Source organism: Bactrocera tryoni, chromosome 2, assembly GCF_016617805.1.
Source record: "Bactrocera tryoni isolate S06 chromosome 2, CSIRO_BtryS06_freeze2, whole genome shotgun sequence".
NCBI lineage: Eukaryota > Metazoa > Arthropoda > Insecta > Diptera > Tephritidae > Bactrocera > Bactrocera tryoni.
The window spans coordinates 45,633,402-45,656,784 of NC_052500.1; the positions used below are offsets into that span (position 1 = coordinate 45,633,402).

Here is a 23,383-nt window from a genome sequence, read left to right on the forward strand (position 1 = left end):
CAACAGTTATGTATGTATGTACGCAGTGGTGTGCACTTTGTCTCAATAATAAAGGAAATCATATTTTGTAAGTACATTGTTGCCCTGTAGTAGGGGCGGCATCTTCTTAGCGTCACCCTTTCGTTTATTTATAAATGCACATACATTTAAGTTTGTGCTTAGGATGAGTGCGCTCGTATTTTTCTTTCAACACATTTAAAGTTTTTAAGTACAGTAAACTTTTTGCTGTTGTTATTATTTTTGTTTTGTACTTTTACTGTTCCTATTGCTGTTTGTGTGCTCATGTCCCAATGTCAATGCCCAGGGTGTGAAAATGTTGGTTTTGTTGGTGCTGTCGAGGTTCTTCCGCATAACACTTTGTTGGAGCCAAGAATTTGTCTTACTTGTTGTTAAATTATATTATGATCATTTTTGCTGTTAATTAACGGAGGTACGTGTCAGCATATGCCAGCGTGTGTTTACTTTGTGTACAAGTATATAGGAGAACTCTCGGAATTTTTATTTTATTAGGAAGTTCCTCTCTCTGACAATTTTAATTTTGTCACTTTTTGTTGTTCGTAAGTTTTGAGGATGCAGTTAATTATTTCTGTATTTTCTTCTGGCGTTTTTCTTAATACCAAATTATTATATCTGAAATGTATTGTTGTTTTTGTTACAAATAACAGAGTTGGGAATGTGAAATATATTCTCAAATAAAGAATTCGGGTTTGGATTTATTTTGTCTTTGTATCAACATAATAATTAGCTTTCTTTCGCATATTTCTTTTGTATCTTTTGTTTTTTTTTTATATTTTGTTAACAAGACGGATTAAATTGCTTATATTGGGAGACAAACTTTTTCTCGTCTTTTTGGAAAAAAACTTCCCTACTGCAACAGTTCGGATAAATAATATATATGTATACTCATATAAATAAATACAAAGTTTATGTGTTTATGAAAAGCATATTTATTTCTAATTAGTTTTAAGTCGTAATATTTTTATTACATTCATCTTTAATAAAATTAGAGAAAAGGCTGCTTTACATTCAAATGAGTTTTTTTAATTTACAGAGACTTTTCTATCTTAGTACAACATAATTAAACAACTCTCTGTAGATGCACTCGAACTGCAGTAATGGGAAATTCAGCTCGAAATAATACGTGACTGTAACCACCATAGGAGGTCCACATTATGGAGTCAATTGAGTCAAAACAATCATTCAAATTCCGCATTATATGCAAAGTTTTATGTTTACCTGCTCTCAGTTCTTTGGTCATATTTTCAAGTCGTTGAAATACTTTTCACAGCGTTTTAAGTTGTTAAGCCATACCCTTCTCTCAAAAATGCCTAACTCTGAGAAAGTCCTCCGGAAGTTCGAAAATATTTATAACTATTAGGTATAATGGGGGCTAAGGGAAGTATTGACCTGATTCACCCATTTGTAACACACAGACGTACTACTATCAGGAAAGGATTCTTTCTAAATTTCAATTATAAATCTGACACATTGTCCAATATTTTCAATAAAAAGACAACTATAGGTATAGGGGTCTAAATATTCGGTACCAATGGGCTTACACAGTTTCTGTTGGATTTGGACAATTTTTAGCCATAAGGTGGCATCCTCTAATGTTTAATCTCGTTACTGGAATTAATTTATATACAAACAAAAATATGTGTTTTCACCTTAAAGTGGGCGGTGCCACACCCGTCGTCCAATTTTGGCCACGGCTGCCCTCATTTCGAGGGTAACATTTATGTCTCTGGCGTATTTAGTTATTAATTTATCGACTTCTTAGTAGTTTTTAACAGTACCCTTATATGGGGAGTGAGCGGGGTTATCATCCGATTTCATCCATTTTTACACTGTCACAGAGTTCCTATATATATTTGCGCTAGGCGAGTTTAGTTATTTTTGCTTTATTGGTTTAGGATATATATGTATATATTAAACTTAGAGGAGGGGCCACTCTCACTTTTTAAAATTTTTTCGGCCACAAGTGCTCCTTGCTACTGCAATCCCCTGTGCCAAATTAGAGTTTTATAGGTTTTCGGTTAATGGCGTTTTGTGAGCGTGACAATGACGAACTTGTAATTTTTTTTCTGGAAGAGCACGCATACCAATTTTCATCAAGATATTTAAATTTTTGCTCAAGTAACACCTTGAAAGGACGAACGGACAGACAACTCGTCTCGTCATTCTAGTCATTTATATATATATCACATATATATCAATCTCGATTACTTTTGGGTTATACATACATATAACCGTTAGGTGAACAAAACTATTACACTATGTATTAATATGTTGCAAAATTAGAAAAATCTATTGAAATTTGGTGAAAACAAATTTATTTTCAAGTGCCTTCCTTGATACAATGATTGGTAAGTGTGAAAAAGTATATAGTAGTTAGTAATAGTGTTAATTGCCATAATAAAGGGAGGTCCATCAGCTCCCTTCGTATGACAATTAATTTTTTTCCCTACTTGGGAACACTATATTTCACTCCATTACTTTCCGGTCGTAAATATTTGCGCTTAACCCCACTTTGCTTCCACAACCTATGTGCTTACTATTACTATTAAGGGTTGATTTTCCGCAATTTTATCTTTGTCTGTATCCTATCATATCTCTTGTCAATGCAATTTTTTTTATTTCCCAGTACTTCATTTATTATGATGTCGATACAACGCGCTGTGCATTGTACAACGCTTAGTACGTGGGGAAAGAAACGGTAGTTGGGCAGTTGCAGCACTTTAGTTGAGCAACATGGATTCTATACCTTCAACATTATGATTTAACATTGGCGCAGTCTCGACTCATCCTCATCCTGCCACTATTTGCCCTATTGCCTCAACGTTTATGGGTGTCATCAATTTTGCTGTGCTGCAACGGCAGCGCGCTACTGGTCGTAGCCAAGAGCATTCGAGCCGTTTTAACACAGTGACGCGCTCATTGGCATCATGCAGCACACATTGGTGTCTTGGACTTTTTATTTTTGCAATTTTTTTAAAATTTTCCCGTGTCTGACGTTGCCGGCCGCCACAAACATGCTGACAATATGAAAGCAAGCGAGCAGCAAAAGCAGCATGTTCTCTTGGCAGAGTAACAGCCCACAAACGACTACGACCCAAGCACTAGCACATGCAGCAACGTCACTTAATTTGGTGTTGAGTGCTGACATTCAGGCATCCAACAATGTCTGACATTTCAGGCATTTGTCGCACCTGCACTGATTTGTCTTCCTCAGTTTCCCTGGGCTATCAGCCGATTCAGTAACTTTCGATGCTTCACTGTCACTTACCGACATGTCTTCCCCAAAAACTCCTCCCTCTCACCGTATGATTGGTTCTGTTGTTGCGGATGCCAATGCAGAGGTTAATTTTTTATCTTCACTTTTCCGCATCAGCACTTCAATTGACATCTGCGGCGTAGCTGTTCGGCGGCTGGTGGTTGCTGTCTTTTAGGCGCATCAAGTCCTTAACGACATTTCTTGGTTCTCATCAGCACACATCGGCAATTGATTGTTTGTGGTTTGAGTGACTCTGCGTTCGTACATACGTAAGTATTATGGATGTGTTTATATGTATGTATGTGCTATGTTTTGTTTCTGTTTTATCTGATGCTGAAAATTTATTCATAATTGAATGTCATTATTCATTTTGCCGTTGCTTAACATTTATTTACGTGCAAATGCCGAACGCATATAAAGTGCTGTGCAGACAGGGTAGTCCTGAGTAAGAGCGTTTTATTGAATTACCGTTTCGTCACTGTTGCTGCAATTCCATATTTATTTCTCCTTGTTATTAGCATTTTACGTGCTCACACAGATGCCATTTATGAGCTGACAGGACAAATTTCCTTTTCCGTTTCTCTAAAGATAATTCATTACCTCCACAAAACAGCTGCGAGGTGGTTTTTCAAATTTTATATGCATAATTATAAATACGCATACATAGATTTTTTAGACTGAACATAAAACAGCAGGGTATATGTCTGATAATGGTTAAAATATTCGTATGTTAAAAAAAAGTATTTGACAAAATTTTATTCATAAGTTAATTGTTGCCTCCTTAATTTCATATCCATATAATATCAATCTTCAAACTTTTCTTTACTATTTTTGTGGTATGGACTGCTTTTACTTTGAAGATAGTTCTCATTCCGGCCAAACATGTTCTTGAGTTCTGAGGACAGCAAAAAAGCGGCTAGGTCAGTTCCAGAGAATGCGGTGGATTATAAAACCAATTTTACATCGTTTCCACTAATTTCGGATACGAAGACGACGTCGATTGTGAGTTCGTGCGGTGCCTTCTATGAAACTACAACATAATTTAAAATACACCTAGAATTTGGACCCATTTTCTTGTCGGTAAAAATGGGTATAGTAAAAAAACAACAATTTCAAAACTAAAAGTTCAAATATAATTTGTAGTGAATAAATATTAGTGAAGAAATTTAATAAATCGTATTTGTGAAGAAGTGATTGAAATGAGTAGTCACAACAACTGATGAACACGCTACTCCGATACATACTAACAAATGAACATATCAAACTGAACATACATACTTAACTATACATGGGTACAAACATCTGTACATATGTAAATGTATACCTTTTCAAAACGGAATGTTCATCGAAATCGAAAAATCGTAAAGTAAATACGAGTAAAATGGAATAAAATAATATAATCGAAAAGAGAATAAATGGCTGGGCCGAACAATTGCAATAAAATAAGAAATCAGCAGTCAACGGATGTCGACTGCAATAATAGAGGAACACTAGAAAAAATACAAAACATAAGAAGAAAATGTTTAACGGTATATTCATTGTAGAAATGTTACAAATAAAACTTAATTTTATTTTCGTAAGGCAAACGGTGTGCCACCGTTGTCATTGTTGCTGTTGTTATAACTGTTGATGGTGGGGCACTTCCTGCAGCAGTAGGCACTTTGGCGCTTTCGCTTCGTCGCTTGCGAAGTTAAATCATTCGATTGCTGGCAATGACATCGGTGCACACTTTATGAATGTACATACATAGATAGATGATCCAGCTCGAACAAGATATAATTCGTTTATCAAGATATTTTGATTTTCATCTCACACAAATTGACATACGCTTGTTGATGAATGCGCGCAAACACGAATACAAGCGCATACTGACGTAACCCCGCTAAGTCGTTGACAGTATGTCGAAGGATATTCGTCGAGTCGTCCTGACCATTGACTTAGCTATCGAACTCGCTGAAATTCGTAGATACATCATCGTCTCCAATCCAGCATCTTGCTTCACGTACACCATAGGCGCATTTGTCCACCTCTTGCACACTACTCCTGTTGTTTGGCTTCTTGCACATATTCAATTTGCTTTATTTGATTTGTACTTTGCTATGCTCAGCAAATTTGTGCACTTGCGTCGTATTTGTGATTGATGTTTCTGTCTGTCAAATACTGGATGCGCAAGGAAGGATCAAAGGACCATTTGTTTGCTATCACACCATCAGCATGCGAATACAATGTCTTACAACAGTATGAAAGTGTCTCCTGTTTTCAATTTTGTTGCCGGTTGCGATTCCTCAGTTACATATATGCAGATACCAGTGACGAAAGTCATACAATTTTCAATAAAGCAGTTTGGAAATTGCTTAACTCGTACTGCTACGGCATTGTTTTTGTTGCTTCTACGAATGCTCTTATTACCACACAAACGAGCAATATGTTTGCTGCCTGGTTGTAATGGCTGCGTCACGTTGTGGCAAAACTAAATTAAACAACTATAAATAGTAGCGCATTAGGGATGTTCGATTCGCAATTTAGCAGGCATATTTGAAGGTACCTACTGACAAAATTATAGAGTAAAAACAAGTAAGAAAGAGCTAAGTTTGGGTGGAACGGAAAGTTTTATACTCCTGCAACTTGCAAGAATTAAAGTCCGAGAAATTCCTTCAGGATAATATGGGAGTAGGGGGTAGTATTGACGTGATTCAACCCATTTTTAATACACAGATATACTATTATCAGGAGAGGGTATTCTCTCAATTTTAATCTTCTTCTCAAATTTATCCCATACATTGACCGATATCGTCGGTCAAAAGTCAACTATAGATACTGGAGTCCACATGTCTGGTCAAAAGGTGGCATACTTTAAAGGAATTATCTGTGCAAAGTTTAACCTCGTTATACTCGTATCAATTGCTTCGTGATTTATGTACTGGAAAGTGAACGAATCAAGTGTAATTTAATATTGTGCTATTTGAGAAGTAGGCTTGGTTGCTCATTTTTGTAATGTGATATACATAAGAACGTGAGAGGAATGTCTCGTCCCAAATTTAGTCGAAATCGGTCAGTCGGGTCTCGAGATATGTGATTTTACCTAAAAGTTTGAGGAGCCACGTCCATCGTCCGGACTGGACTGATTGCAATAATGGTTTTTATTGCTGAAGTATACCTGAGAAGGCATTTTTTTAAAGACAACTTGAACACTTATCAACATATTTGGTATTAAACCTGTAACAATAACAAAATCATTATATGCAGTAAGTATGTGGGAGTAAAAGTAATTTATTGAACTAATGAATTGTACATCCTGTATTGTACGGTACCCAAAGATTACATTTGGACCGATATATTCGGTATAAGTTTGAAGTTCTTATATTGGGTGTATAGTGGCTAGGGATACTATTGACCCGATTTTACTCTTTCCGGCATTAAAACATAATTATTATTCATATAGATAGACCGCAAAAGTCGAGGAAAGTATTGAGCCGATTGTATCGTTTTCTGAAACAAGAGCACATTGTTATCAAAGAAAGATTATCTTTGAATGTCAATACTCGTAGTACATATGTATATCTCACATGTATTTTGTATTAAAAGTGAAAGAATCATGTGGATTTTGCAGAGTGAAATACAAATTTTCAGGTAATTCTGCGCACCAAATTTGATATAAACCCTTATATATTATTTTTAAGAATGTGTAGTGATACGAGCGCTTGTTACCGGGTTTTACCATCTCAAGTGTAAAATTTAATGTCTCTGAATCATGTACTTATTGAGTTATCGCACTTATAGTAGTGGCAACATATCCAGCCAACGGTCCGTTTCCGCCCTTCTGCAATATTCTTCTTTACTGGCGTAGACACCCAAGTGGAAATCCAAGCGTAGCAAGGTCCTTCTCAATCTAGTCCAACGGAGAGGAGGTCCTCCTTTTCTGTGCTTCCCCCCACGGGTACTGCATCGAATACTTTCAGAGCTGGAGTGTTTTCGATCATACGGATGACATGATCTAGTCATCGCAGTAGCTGTCTCTTAAATCGCTACACTATGTCAATGTCGTCATATAACTCGTATAGCTCATCGTTCCATCGAATGCGATATTCGCCGTTGCCAATACCCAAACGACCATAAATCTTCCGCAGAACCTTTATTTCTACTTCTGAATTGCCTACTCAGTTCGAAGTAGTACCTGTAGTAGTGTTGGGTTTTGAGGCTGACATTGTTGTTGGTGTTAATATTTGTTCCAAGATAGACGAAACTATCTACGACTTCGAAGTCATGACTGTCAATAGTGACGTTTTGATAGTGACGAGTTTATTTGTCGACAGGAGATATTTTGTCTTGCTCTCGTTCACCATCAGACTCATTTTCATCAGTCTCTCTCACAATTCGCTCGATAGAATCTTATATGTGATGTTGGAACGTCTACTCCATCGTCATCGACATCTCCTGGTATTATGCTTTCACTGCCATTAACTAGAGACGTGTTTCCTCTATAATTTTACTATGCTCTGAGCATCGGTTACTATATGAACTCTGGGGGTTCTACAAGAGTATGCTCCGGTCTTAAAACCTTCTGTTAGTCGCCGCATTTTTTCGTAGAATTTTCGATCATACTCAGTCATTTCGGCTACTCTCTTTTTCTGTCTTCAAATGCGTCTCGCTTCCCCCAACTCCCGGTATGTATCCTATCCCCTGTGGTCTGTCTGCGGGCTTCTTCCTTGAGTAATAAATATATGCAATACCCTACTCTCCGATATATTAGATTCAAATGTGTGAAGCTCGTCTAAAGATTTCATTAATTTATATTGATGTGATAGCATAAACATTTTTAACTCTATTCAGTTTAGTATTGATGGATACAGAAAGATTTAGAAAAAAATTATTCACTACGTTTTAAACATATTAATCTATTAAAGTAAAACAATGTTATGGTATCCTAGTAAATAACGTGCTTTGCATAAATATGCAAATTCTCAAAAATAAGGTCAACATTCTATTTCTTTGAATTTAAATTTCTTATTCTTATCAAAAATTTTGCGGCTTTAATATTTAAGAAGAAGGAAAGTAGTGTAAAATGGAATAGCGAAATGCCAAAGACGCAAAAATGCTGAATGCGCAGCTTAGGAATCAATGTAGTAGCAGCGGTTTCGAATGTTATTGCTATTGTTGCTGTTTCTTTGTCGGTTGGTTAGCCATTATTGCTGCTATTATTGTTACTTTACTTGTTTTTGCTGGTAGGAATAGCCGCATTTGCAATAATGCGAAATTGGCAGCGATTGCGAAAATGTTATTCTTTCTTTCGAGGCGGCTGCCTTTTTCATTTCAGCGCCCAAAAGCAGCGGAGGCTCCGCACTCACTAGTATTTGTCCATATGAATCTGTTCAATGTGTACACGCATTAACGGTGATGTGCACAAGCGACCGTTTGCAAGCTACGATACTTGATTGGGCGAATTCGGCCATAAAGGCGTATCGTAGGCGGCGGAGCGTTTGGGCATATTATCAGTAAAAACAATAGAAATATGCAGAGGAGTCAGATTTGCAATTTTTTCTTCCTGCTTTAACCATTGCTTATTTTATGTGGTATGTTTTAGTTTCGTAATTTTCCCAATATATTAACAAGAATTTCGTAGCGTAACTTAGGGGCTGTTGCCTATAGCTTTGCAACAACAAGGTGCTATTTTGTGCCTTTATAAGGAATGTTGTGTCAGGTAACACGTGCAGTGAAAACAAAGGAACCGAGATGCGAACATGAAAGACATTCAATTTGATTTCATTACAACTGTTACATTAATCGTATTGCACAGATAAAGATTTCAATTACTAAACGGTTATTGCGCACTCTCACATACCGCAATTTCATATATGCAATTGTAATTTGTTTTCTTTGAAGTGTCTCTATCTCTATTCACGTCTAAATTAATACTCTAACTTTGCGTTCACTTCCTTTTATTTTTTTAATTTTTACTCTCTAATTCAAGTTGACAGGAGAAATTTTTCAAAATTCAATAACTGCTCAAACATCACTTCATTAGCAGCTTATAGCTGGTAGCTGTGTATTTGTCGTAAATTGATGTGTGTAAGGGTGGAGGGTGCTTCATTTTTAGGCTATTGCTATATTCTGAAAAGGCAGGTTAAGTTTGTCAAGAAGTTTGAAACACCCAGAAGGAAACATTGGGACCCTCTAAAGTATATGTATACATGTACTTTTATGTATACTAATGATGCCGATTTAGACGCCTATCCTTGTTTTCGAGGCATTGCTCTGAAATTTTGCACACGTTTTTTTCTTTCCAAGGAGCTGCTTATTTGTCATTATTATAACATACAGCTGCCATACAAACTGAAAGATCGAAATTGTGGTCTTGTGTGCTAAATATGTTTATTAAATAAAATAGCGATTTCGCATAGATTACTGCCCAAAGCAATGCTACAATATCTGAACAGATTTTTTAGATCGAACGACTGTATCATATACATATGTATGGTATGCCAAGGTTTTGTTTTTTGATTTAACAATACATCTTCACGAAAGAGTATACATATATAGTAGTATATACATAGCTGTCAACTAACTTTCGTAAAATCATCAACCATGTAGTGAATAATGAGCCCCTAACCAATATACTGACTATTTTACACCAATTATGTAAGTTTTAATCAACAACATCGAAAATGTAGTCAATAATAAGCCAGAAGTTTTCATGGGCTAAGTACTACTATATGCGATTGAGCACAGTCACGTTAAGAGGAAAAGTATGGATCAAAGGTAGAATTAGAAAAATGAATAAAAACTCTGATGGGCTGGTTTAAAAACGTCTACAATTTTTAAAATACAACCAAGATAAATGCCAGTGAACACAGGTAAAACTTTTCAGCAATATATCAAAAATTTCAAGTCCAAATCCATTAAGCCAACAAGAGTTTGGACGTATCGGTTACACCAATCTGAAAGTTATAATATATTTACGAACAATCGTTAGGTTTAAAATATACTACAAAATCGTTCAAAATATTTAGGTGAACTAGACGGAAGAAATCGGACATCTTAGAGCCCTAGGATTCGAAAATAAAGCCAAAATCTACTACATTATTTTTAAAAATTCTTTTAAATAAAAATCTTGAAGGGTATTTTGACGTCAACAATCATATTTTGCATATTTTGTTTTGGTGAACATGTGAAACCATTGACGTATTTTGCCATGAATGAGATCCTTGCTGGTTGTTAACTAACATTTCTAGCCACATACGTATATGCCCACTTGTGTGATCGGGTAATAAAAAACACATACACAGATATTTTTTTCACAACACAAGCATATCAATTCGAGGTCGTTTCAAAGCTTTTGTTGACCAGCTGTCGTTGATGATGCTCTTGTCGTTACAAGGGACCATGCGGTCATGTAATTATCAGTTGTTGGGTACCCAACAAAGGATTCCAATGCAATGCTAACGCGTATAATCAAACGACGAAACAAGAGAAAAACGAAAACAAAAACCCAAGCAATAGTGTTGGTATGATAATGTGCGGACATAGCCACACTAACCAACAGACATTTTGTATTTATGTGCGTGCATGTACATATAGTATGTGTGTGAGTCTGAAAATGTCGCCAACAAATTGCGTTCACCACGAACGCCAATATTCATGCTGGACAATACAGAGGACCTACACACACACCACGATGATCGATAGAAAAGAATATTGTGGGCATCGATGTGGGAAGTGTTGTTACGAGCTTAGAAAATGTGGCTTCTGGTGTTAAGGCCGCCGTTTGGTATGTTTTATGTGAACCACAAAGACCACAGCACCACACATAACGTCGGCCTTTGACTTGGTAACCTCACACAGGAACAACGGTTACTGACGTTGGTCAGTTAGTAGCGGATTTTCTCAAATTGAAATCGAGTTAACAATATACATATTGGCAAACGGAGGTGGCAGTGGCTTTACTCACACCATAATGTTATACGTGTCGCTAATCTGTGGCCAACGCAATTGCGCTTTTGCACAATAAACGTTGATTTAAAATGCCACAAAATGTTAAAAACGATTAGACATTGCACAAAGCCATGTAATCATGCAACACAAATTTTGTTCGATTTAGGAAATAAATTGAAATTAATTTAATGAAGTTATATTAGGAAGTCCATGAAATATTATAGTATTATGTACTATATAAAGATCTAGTAGATCTTCGTAACCGTCGGCAATCGATATTATACAGTTCTATTTATGTATGGTATTATCATTCTTGTATTTGAATGCTGTTTAAACAAAACCAATTCGATCTATAATTTATTTATTGTATTATTTAATTATTTCGTCTGGCGCAAAACTCAAAATATTCATTCGGTTAATTGAACAGGACGAATTGGCTAGAATTAAATGTCTAATAAGATTTGACAGGCCCAAAGCACTTTGACGATATATGATGGTCATTTGGTGACGGTGTTATCACGCCTTTACTGGCGACTACTACCCCGGTCTACAGAAATAAGTATGTGTTACGAGTATATACATTTGCATAAGCTTTCTACAATTACACACCTGTCCATGATCAAATTATGATCCGGTACCTATTTCAAACCACGAGCTGAATATGGAAATTTCTGGTCTCGTTGCAAACACATAATTACGTCGACATTGCCACTGCTTCAACCAATCTGACATTTTTTTGTTAATCGCCAACTTCTTAATTGGTCTGTCAGTGCTATCAACATAGCCCACTAAAATAAAGTACACTCTCTTTCTCTTTTCAGTTTGCAGTGTCGCACAAAAACTTAGGCATTCAAAATCCTCTCCTCCACATACTGTTTCTTGTATTCGTACGCATACGTCTACTTCGCGCTCAGCTTCGAGCTTGATTCGAAATTGCCGAGAATTTTAATAGTGAACGTTATCTCTTCTGTTGCAGGTGTCTCGGCTGAGTTGTATTATGTGCGCGATGGTCAGGTCAACGATTATGCGCTTAATTTTGCCGTTCCTGTGCCGGCGAACGTCAACGAGATCTCCTTTACGTGGCAGAGTCTAGCCCATCATCCGCTCCCATACAGTGTCAACATTATTACATCAGAGCCATTCGTACTGCCACGGCCAATGTTGAATATTTCACGCATCGGCGAAATTCCGCTGGAGCCACAAACTTTCGCTGTCAGTTTGAAATGCTCTGGCACACGAGACGCCGAAGTTGAGGTCACCATCGCCATCGAAATAATACTGGACCGAAAGACGAATAACATAACAGATTTGATGTTCAAACGCAAAAAAATTTGTCTTGCAGGCCCGCAGGAAGACGGACGCCATGCGAATATCGGTAGTGGTGTTGGCAATTTGAACAAACATATTAACCAACCGATAGAGGGTATTTTGGAAGATGTTACTGGTGGTCATGTAGTGCACGAAAACGAGGGGATAAAGTTCGGTGGGGACGGTATAAGTCCACATGCAACCAGTAGTGATGAACAGCATACGATGGATGAAAATTTGTTAGGCGATGGTCGTTTGAGCGGTCCAGGCACTATTTTGCACGATTTTGATCCCATGCTAAAGGAGACACTTGCGCCACCCACTAGCGGTGTAACCACACTCATAATTGGCGGTATACTGGCATTGATACTGGTCGTTACACTAATTGTAATTGCTTACTGCGCTAAGGGACCAACGAAGCGGCAAAATCACGGGGTACATCTGATTAAAACATCGAGCTTTCAGCGCTTACCTACAATATCATCGACAGCTCACAATTCCATCTATGTGTGTCCCTCTGTTATCACGCCCACTTATGCAACACTCACACGACCTTTCCGAGAGTACGAACAGGAACCGGAGGAGTTCAATCGTCGCCTGAGTGAATTGACTGTACAAAAGTGTCGTGTTCGATTATCAAGTTTGGTGCAAGAGGGCACATATGGCCGCATATATAAGGGTACTTACAATGACAGCCAAGAGGTACTGGTGAAAACTGTCGCTCAACATGCCAGTCAAATCCAAGTGTCGCTTTTGCTGCAAGAAGGTATGATGCTATACGATGCGGCACATCCCAACGTACTGTCCGTCTTAGGCGTTACAATCGAGGATTTTACTACACCATTTTTGCTCTATCCAGCGGCCAACAATACACGAAATTTGAAGCTGTTCTTACAAGAACCGGCATATGCGAGAAGCGTTACCACCATCCAGACAGTGCTAATGTCCTCGCAACTGGCAATCGCCGTGGAACACTTACATAATCACGGTGTAATCCATAAGGATATTGCGGCCAGAAACTGTGTGTAAGTAGTTGCATAAATTCTAATAAGAAGAATTATTGTCACATATATTATCTTTACGTATACACTTTTGTAATCGTTAGAAGTATGTAAATACCATAAAGATTTCTATGAAGTTTTAATGTATTTTTCCAACATACCATATACAGCTTAACTCAGAACTACATATGAAATTAAATTAGTTGATTTAATCTGGACTGAAAAGTTTCAACATTTCTGAAACGTCTCTATTTTATTAGTTAGAAACGGCATACGTATAATAAACATAAAGCTATTTTCGAGTTTGGAGCTTCGATCTAAAATACATTACGTACATATATTGCAATATTCACCCCATTAAGCATTTACAGCAGTGCACCATAGGGAATATTTATAATAGGTTGTCAAAAAAGTCTTGCGGTATTTTCGCTAGTTGGCGCTGAAAGCGCGTAGTTCTAGTTTTATTCGTCGCATCGGAAAGCTCATTTCACGCGCTTACACGTGTTTGATTGATTGTCGTTTCTTTTAAGTCGTTCTTGAGTTATAACGTCGCAAACATGGAGCAAAATAAAGGGAAAATACGGCATATTTTACAGTACTACTCCGATAAAGGCAAAAATGCATCTCAAGCCCCCAATAAAATTTGTACAGTTTATGGACCCGATACAGTTTCCATTTCCACCGCACAACGATGGTCTCAACGTTTTCGTTCTGGTGTAGAGGTGGTCGAAGATGCGCCACTCTCCGGAAGGCCTGTCGTCGAAAATTGCGATAAAATCGCTGAATTGGTCGAAAGAGACCGGCATAGTATGTAGCAGCCGTAGCATCGGTCAAGAGCTGGGCATGAGTCATCAAAAATTCATTTCTATTTCAATAAAAAAAAAAATTCAATAAAAATACCGCAAGACTTTTTTGACAACCCATTATGTAAGATCAAAGCAGTAAAACAAACATAAATTTAAATTTTTGCTGGTCCTGTTAAGCACTTTGAGTATTAGTATAGTAGACAATAATTATCGTAATAATGTAAACAAACAAATTTCTTTCATCTTCTCTCCTTCATTAGTATCGATGACCAACTGCGCGTCAAACTTACCGATAGTTCGTTGAGTCGTGATCTATTCTCAGGTGATTATAACTGCTTAGGCGATGGTGAAAATCGGCCCATTAAATGGATGTCACTTGAGACTATACAAAAGAAGCACTACAACGAGGGTAGCGATGTGTGGTCCTTCGGTGTTCTAATGTGGGAGATGTGCACACTAGGTAAACTACCTTACGCCGAGATCGACCCATATGAAATGGAGCATTACTTGAAGGATGGCTACCGTCTGGCACAACCTTATAACTGTCCAGATGAATTGTAAGTGAAGGATTGGTCCCTTGAAACATTTATTTCTCATTATTTTTCAAAAGTTATTCTTAATGTTTAGTGTCACACAAGTTAAATTTATTGTGAATTTTTCTTTTTGTTTTTCGTAGATTCACCATTATGGCCTACTGCTGGGCAGTATTACCGACTGAACGTCCCTCATTTAGCCAATTGCAAATATGTCTTTCTGAGTTCCACACGCAAATCACAAGATATGTCTAAGATTCCGAGGCAAACTGGAATACATAAGTAGACTTCATAATGTAAAAATTGGCGTCGTTGTATATAAATAGAATTGAAGAGTTCTTCATATGAACATTTTATGACCCTAAGAACCCAAAGACAGTTAATTAAGTGAAAAATAGGTATATTCTTACATATGTACATATATGTATATGCACCTATATGTATACAGCGGCTGGCTCGAATAAACTCCAGCCAAGAGGCAAAATTTTCTACCACCTTTTGAAGCAGGTGGTATGTTAGCAAGAACGTATCGAATATTCTCTTCCAAGGCGTCACATAGTGGGACCGTGACCTCTACTTTTGCAGATCAATTCAGGAAAGCTTTACTTCGATAATTTTTAATTTTTTATTTTCAATATAAGTAATGGTTTACAAGTTGCAAATGTAAAATAAAAAGCAACCAAAAAGATTTTATTTAATATTTATCAATACTGTTGCCATCTTTATTTGTCACTAGGATACTTTTGTACTTCAGCAACACCATCATCATCTTCATCAGTATCACTGCCCTTAATTCCACATTCATCACATATGATTGAGTCAACAGACTGATTTGGTAAATTTTAAATGATCTTTTTTTGGCAATCTTCGCATTCCTGAAACAATGGGATCTGAACAATTCAGAATATCATGCTTTCATTTACACTTTCTTCAATGAAATTCCCGATAGTTTTATAGATTTTTTGTTTCTTCTTTGTTGGCCAATATGCAAAAGAGCTATTTCGATAATTTCTGGTCCGTGTATGAAATAATTATACAAAGTCGGGAGAATATTTTACGATGGATATGACCTAAACAAAAGTGTTGCTGTTTTATGTGCAAGTGTCTAAATTTCGTGTTATTGAGATCATACCTATTAGACACTACAATTAAGAGTATATGTATTTAATTTATTAAATTTTCATTTATTGAGGTTATTTCAAAAGGCTTTTCTACGGGGTAAGAAAATAACTTATGGCGGTATTACCGTTGTTTGTGTTTCCAAGGTCAGGTTTAGGTTTGTCAACTATTAATCCTAAAGTATTGTTTAAAGTTTCTTCAGAAATTTTCGATGGATCTTATTCCATTTATTCTTTAACTCAAAATCAGTTTTTGCTCTTATTTTTATTTTTTAATCAATTCGAGAAATGAGCCCATTTGTCCCCACTGTGCTTCAATCGTTTCGAGCTAATCTGCCTAGTCAAACGACATCACATAACCCGCAAAAAAGATAGTTCAGCGGTGTAAAATCTCGTCTTGTTGGAACCAAAGGTCGTCCACATCAACATTCTACAATTTAGGCACGAAAAAGTCATTAATCAAAACAGCTATTCCCCATTGTCTGGAATATTATGGTTGGTTTCATTTCTGAAGAACCATGGATCAAATATAGTCTCTGACCATAGAGTGACTTTTTTATCGATTGTCACAAAAATAGTTTGAGGATTATCATCTCTGCAAATGCGACAATTGTGATTCCATTCAACCAAAAGTGTGCCTCATCGCTGAACAATTTTTTGCGTAGCGTGAACGGAATCATTAATTTGGTAATACATTTGCACGATTTGCAAACGTTGTTCCGGAGTAAGTCGGTTCATTATCATATTTATAAATCGAGTAACATCTGTCTAAAAGGTCAACTCCGACAAATGTATTTCCTCATTGAATCACACGTCTAAAAACATCCGTTATAGGTATATACATAGGTGCATATGTATAACATCCAAGTACATATATGTACATATAATATATATTCGTGTGTGTAAAAAGTAGATGATAAGAGATAAGACAGAATGTTTGTATACTTAAGTTTTATTGCTTTAAAATTTTAACGAAATTCGTAGAAATTTATTAATGAAAAGAGAAACAAATTGTATAATAAACGAATGGTAACTCAGAAGTGCCAAATATGAGTTTCAGGAAACAGTAAGTATAATTGTTCGTCCCGCAAGCTGAAGTGTATTAAGCTTTAAATAAACAAACTTAGAAAAAATGTTGAATATATCACACTCGTTGTCCTCGACAATGGTCAGCGTTCAACAAACCCTTAATTTTAAGTAGTATGTATATACCTGTGTATATATGTATGTATAGTATGTATGTGAGTACTTAAGTAGGGGTCCGTGTTTAAGCATTTGATGTAAATGTGAAAGTTGTTAGGTGATGACAGCTTAATATCTATAAGCTCGTAAGCCCATAATTCTTAAGTGCATAATTTGTAAATGAAATGAATGTGCACACACCTAACTGTAATCTATATAGTCTAGACGTATATATACATACGAGTATGTAAACTTACAGGTATATTTAGTTACTGTTCTCCCCCCACTCAGGTCTAGCTCTTATCCCGTGTATTGCATTCATATTTATACAATATTTTTTAGTTTTAATTTACACTGTCGTTTCCTACAGTAAGCGAGTTCTCAACCTGTAGTTGCTAATCTGAACTTTAACTGAAACGAAATAAACGTCCAAAAATCGATTATTTTTAAAATTTGCCATTTTATTTGGTTTAAAAAGTGTTTGGTAAGTAAATCCACCCTTTGATAGCAGTTTTTGCGAATCCAAATCTTTAATTATTTTCACACCCAAAATAGAAGACTTTATTAGGGATCTTTTCAAAATTTCATATATGTATAAATGATCAGAATGACGAGTCTAGTTGAAATCCAAGTGACTGTCTGTATGTTGGTGAGCCTGTGTAAACGATAAATTGAGTAAAATTTTAATTATCTTGATGAAACTTGCTACATACTTGTATGTGCCCTGGAACGCAAAGGCGCCGGTATTGCAGATTGGCGTATTCGAGCTACTGCCACGCCCACAAAATGGCATTATACGAAAAATTTTAATGCACCATAACTATGCACTAAATTATGATACAACCTGTAATATGGTATACAATATTTCAGTAGCTAGACACCTAAGGGATAGATTTTTTTTTTTAAGTGGGGGTGATCCGTCTTTAAACGGTTTAATCTTCTAAACCCCTAACGATATATCAACCAAACTTTCTGAAAAAAAGTTATTTTACCACCTCTTCAAAGTCTGTGAATAATGTGTTTCAATAATGACCACCACGACCACTTCCCACATAACGGTTTGTTGGAAACTACTGAAAGTGTGATAGATCATTGGATAAATGCACCCCAAGCATTCAATTTCACAACCAAAATGGTGGACAAGGACAATGGACAATAAGCACGGCACCTCCCAACTCAAGGCGAAATCCAGTACCTTAGGAACTACTTGAGCGATTTCAATCCAATTTGGTTTGTGAGGTTACCTAAACATTTCTATTAAACACTGTGAAAATAGACGAAACTTCTGAATTTCACTTCACTTTACAGTGTACAAATCAAATATCAATGAAAATTTCAAAAAAAAAATTTAACACAAATAGTGTCCTCAAGGTTCTTCATGTTATGTCCAAAAATTGTCCAAATCGAACCGTAACTTGTGCAAAAAGTGCTTAAAACCGTGTCAACACTTTCCTTACCCCCAAACTGCCGGTTCATTTTATACCTCATCTTTCGGTCAATATAATGGGTTTTCCAATAAGAGCGCTACAACATTTTCGACAGTTTTCAAACATAAATCGGCCGATACTGCTGCAATTTTACGTTCGATATTCGTACGAAGTTCATCAATCGTCACTGACTTGTTGGCATAAACCATAGACTTGCCGTAGCACCACAGGAAATAGTCTAACGGCGTCGAATAGCACGACCGAGGCGGCCAATTGACTGAGCCATTTCGTGAGATATCACGTTGGAAAAATTTGGTTTTCAATAAATCGATTGTGACATTTGGTGTGTGGCTTGTGGCGCCGCATGTTGGAACCACATATTGTCCAAGTCCATATCATTTAATTCCGTAATTTTTCGGAATGCAATGGTAATTCTTAGAGTACGTACGAATGTATTTTCCTAGGAATAAAAAATTTCATTGATATCCCAAACCGTTTTTGTTTATTTAAAAAAAGCTTTTGTAGCACTCTTATTGAAAACCCGCTCTTAAAGTTGAGGCCACTGACTTCGAATTTCTGTAGTAAATTTTAATCGTTTCGACTCGTAGTTGGATCGTATATCTCATTTTCATGATAAAATGGCAAACGTTACTGAAGATAAATGTCAAAAGAGCGGGAAAAAGTATGGCGACGTTTGCTGTCCCTATCGGTTTACTTTTGCAGTGGCATATTGAACCATATACATACATATATGTATAAGAGTCTTAACGCTATCCAAAAAAATTGTTTTTAAATAACAGTGTACTATTGCCTTAAAAGCATACTGTCCCTAGTAAAATATAAAGTTTTGCCAATATTTAGAGGTGTTTTTCAGGCTTTGATCCTTGCAAGTTGCGAGAGTGTAAAATTTTCGGTTACATCCGAACTTAGCCTTTCTTGTTCTTGTATTCGTTTCAATAGTTTTTATAACATTTCAAACACAACAAGTACTTTTTAAACCCATATTATTGCTGTTTTATTTAATTGTGGATCGAAACAGATGAACATGCTAAATAAATGTCATGACAGAAGTGGCGTGAAGAAAGGAACAAGAAAAGAAAGTGGTGATTACAGTTCGTTGAATATTAAAGTTCTGTTGAGAAACATTCTCAAAGGATCTATCGAATGGAGACAGCAGAAAGGAGTTTTGTATGTTGACAACCACAGATGTTCTGATTGACCTCTCCATGCCACTTATATTAAATGAAGAATTTAAACAAGACAATAGTCCGTAAAAATTACTTTGATTAATGGGAAATATTGCGATAAGGAGAACTGAAACTCACTGAAGCTATTCTACGAAATAATTGCTAATGCGAGAGTTTACGGAATATTTGCTTTGCGTACCATAACGGGGTTTAGCTTTGCAGATGGCTACTAAAGTCAGATTACTTCAAAACGATTGAATGTAATATTAAAAGTGTTCCAGTTAAGGTTAGACAAGGATAGAGATGTTTTGTTTTTTATGCGATCTCACCAAAGGCTTTTCAGCGATTGCTTGCTATAGCAAGGAAAATATGGTCCTACTACTATTAAAGTGCAGCCTCATTAACTTTCTGTTCCATCTTGACACACATAGTGAAAGACATTAAATCTATTACAAACTTTATGCGCAATGTTACCAGTAAAAAAAACTGAAATGTACATCAATACTTAAAATTAGGTCACTGGACTTCAATTTATTCAAGTAGTTCGGTTAGTAACGACATGCGTGCACACTCGCGTATCAAAGCTCATTTAGTTGTAGTCATGAAGAAGTCTTCGATTGCATTTCTTCGTAGTTGGCCTTCATAATTAAATACATCCAAACATACTACACACATATGCATATATGTATGTTTAAGCTTATCGAGTTTCATTGTAAGCATTTACATACATATATTAAAGCGGAAGCAAAAAATCCCATTTTACAAAAATACGAGTAAGCAATATACATATAAAATTCGGCGGAATATTTAAACAACATATGTTTTTGTTTTTATAAAAACATGCTAATTATAAATTAAAACAAAAATAAACGTTTACTTCGGTTACACTAAATTTATAATACCCTTCACAAATATAAAAGTTTTTTGTACAAGAGCTTAATTTTGATCGGTTTGTTTGAATAACAGCTTTTTGTTATATTGGTCCGATGTGAAGAATTTGTCAAATAAAGCGGGACTTTGTTTTGATCGGTCAGTATGTATAGCAGCTACTGTATATACTACAGTGGTTCGATCTGAATAATATATGCGGAGATTGTAGTTAGACAATATTCCAAGCCATTCGTAATGATCTCTTGTCAAATATGTATTAACTCTAGCCATTCTAGAGAGAGCAGTGAGAGAATAAATAGCTTTAGTGCTATATGTTCTTACCTACTTTCAAAAAGTTTATAACTTCTATTTCTCTAACTTTGAATTTATTCCACTGATTTCCCTGAACTTCAATGGATTCAAAATAATAAGCACGTTCCGAGAGAATTCTTCTAAATATCTTTCAAATTATTTTAATAGTGTTCAACAAAGTGAAATATGTACAGTCAACCTCCCATAACCGGACACTGACGCCTGTACACTTATTGTTCGCCTATATCTGCTGCTGTCTGTCTGCTTATATTGTGAGATGTTTCATAGTTATAATAAATTGAGTTTTCAAAAATTCCTTTACCGTAGTTTGTCCAACTTTCCTTCTTTCTGTTTTATAAAACAGTTTTGAAGATGACTTTCCAAATTTTTGGCGTACTGAAACTGTATGACGTCGTCCCTAACCAATTTTTCAATGCCGCGAAGTTGTTTTAGTACTTCAGTGTATAATTTAATTTGACCCGCATCATGGGTGCATACTTCATTTAGGTCTTCAGTTTCTTTATCAGAAAATTCCTCGTAACGTGATAAATGGATTTTGTATTAGCAGGTAAAAATATCAACTTTATGTTCTCTTCTGAGAGCCCATTTTTTATCAAATGTTACTAGCCATTTACATAATTTCACGAGACATCCAAGTTTTCTGATTTGACTTCTTTCAACTGGCAGGCTTCTTACATCGGCATGCTGCTTTTCCGGTCACTAACGGTTTTTCTTTATCTCCAGCCATATTGGTTAATCTTTCTTTCGAAAATTTACTTCCAACGCATTTTTCGTTCTTCAAACATGAGTCTTATTTGGCAAAGCACGGAAAAAAAGTCCAGTTTCATCTGCGTTAAATATATTTTTTGGTCTGTAGACCAATAACATGTCTGGCAGCTTTTGTTGAAATTTATGCACATCATCGGGATTAACCTCAGTAGATTCTCCACATACGTTTGAGTTCTTGCGTTAACGGCAACACTACGGGCACTTTTTTGTCTCAATTGCACGGGAACATTGCATACTGTGCCTGATCTGACAGGGTGATTATGACGACCATAATTGGACGTAGCGCATTTCAAGTTGAGGCCTTTGACTCCGAATTTCGGTAGTAATTTTTAATAATTTTAATAAATAATTTCATTTGCTGTCCCTATTGGTCTACTTTTTTAGCGTCGTTTTGAAAAAAAACCGTTACAACCGTGTTCACCTAAGACTATTATACTCTGTGGCAACAGGTTGCAAGAGTATACAAGAGAAAGATCTTTAAATTTTTTATTGTTATCATCAAAATAGCCCCAATATAAGCATGATATGTAATGTTAATTCAATTTCCCATATACTTGATATAAGCCTTATCGTTTTCTGTGAATTTTGGTTTCGGCAATATTTATAAACCCACGTCTCGTCACCAGTAATTATGCATTTACAGGCTACGATGCCAATCTCTTGCATCTCTTATGCGACCTCTATTCCACGTCGTGTTGCAAAAGATGTACTAGTTTGATACCACTCTAGCATTGACACGCTTCATACTGGTGTTTATGATAAAGCACATAGACTCCCCAAAACATTCAGTAATATTTTCAACGACTCCATAGCCGTGATTCCATTGGGAATTTCTTTTTGAAGTCTGATCTGAAAATTATTAGTAAAGTTATGTAAAGACGTGTATGAAAGAGAGAAATGAAAAAGGTTAATTTAAAATGCTCGATTTTCTAATTATTGTTCATTTAGACTTGAAGTGTAGGTAAACCATTTTGCGACACTTCAGTGAAAAGAAGTTCGAATATTTCCGAAGGCAGGTCGAAAATTACTATTTTCTTAAAATGCGATATTATTCAAAACATAAACCCGTGAGATTTAATATTATCATATAAAGTGACTACTTCCTCTTTCACATAATTATACATACATATGGTATGAATTTGCTATGTGATGTTGCGCTTTTAAAGAAAAAAATGCGAATTGTATATTTTTGTCTCCAAATGAAGATGGAAGGTTGTTATTGACAATATTTCGCGAGCACTGCCTATTTTTTGAACATTAAAATAATAATTACCAAGAATTACAAATAAACAGAAAAATTTGCTCTAAAAATACTTAAATTAGTTGTAAAAAGTATTACTTATATCATTATATACACCTATACATAACATAAATGTATATACGAATATAAGAATTCGTGTAAATAAAGAAGCTCAAAAAGAGGTCAATGACTTAATTATTTGAAATTAATGTTGTTTATTAAATCTATATAAATAAATTCCAGCTGCAAATGTTGTTGTTAGCCGAATAATTATGAAATTCAGTTCATTGTCGCCATAAAACACTTTCGATAAGTTCAAAATGCTGGCTATACAAAATCCAACTTCCACAAAATACTCCGAAACAACGTTTGTTGCGCTATACTTTGTGAACGTAGTTCTTCCCTCT

General features: G+C 35.9%; 1 protein-coding gene across 1 annotated transcript in view; it reads left to right on the forward strand.

The window, feature by feature from the left end:
• The window catches only part of LOC120768253 (tyrosine-protein kinase Drl), a 120,027-nt gene extending 102,430 nt beyond the window's left edge, over nt 1-17,597 (forward strand). Inside the window, exons 2-4 of the mRNA XM_040094847.1 lie at nt 12,180-13,536; nt 14,579-14,875; nt 14,995-17,597. Coding sequence (XP_039950781.1) covers nt 12,180-13,536; nt 14,579-14,875; nt 14,995-15,106 — 1,766 coding nt within the window. The 3' untranslated portion in view covers nt 15,107-17,597. The remainder of the gene's footprint in view (nt 1-12,179; nt 13,537-14,578; nt 14,876-14,994) is intronic.
• The last annotated feature ends 5,786 nt before the right edge of the window (nt 17,598-23,383 follow it).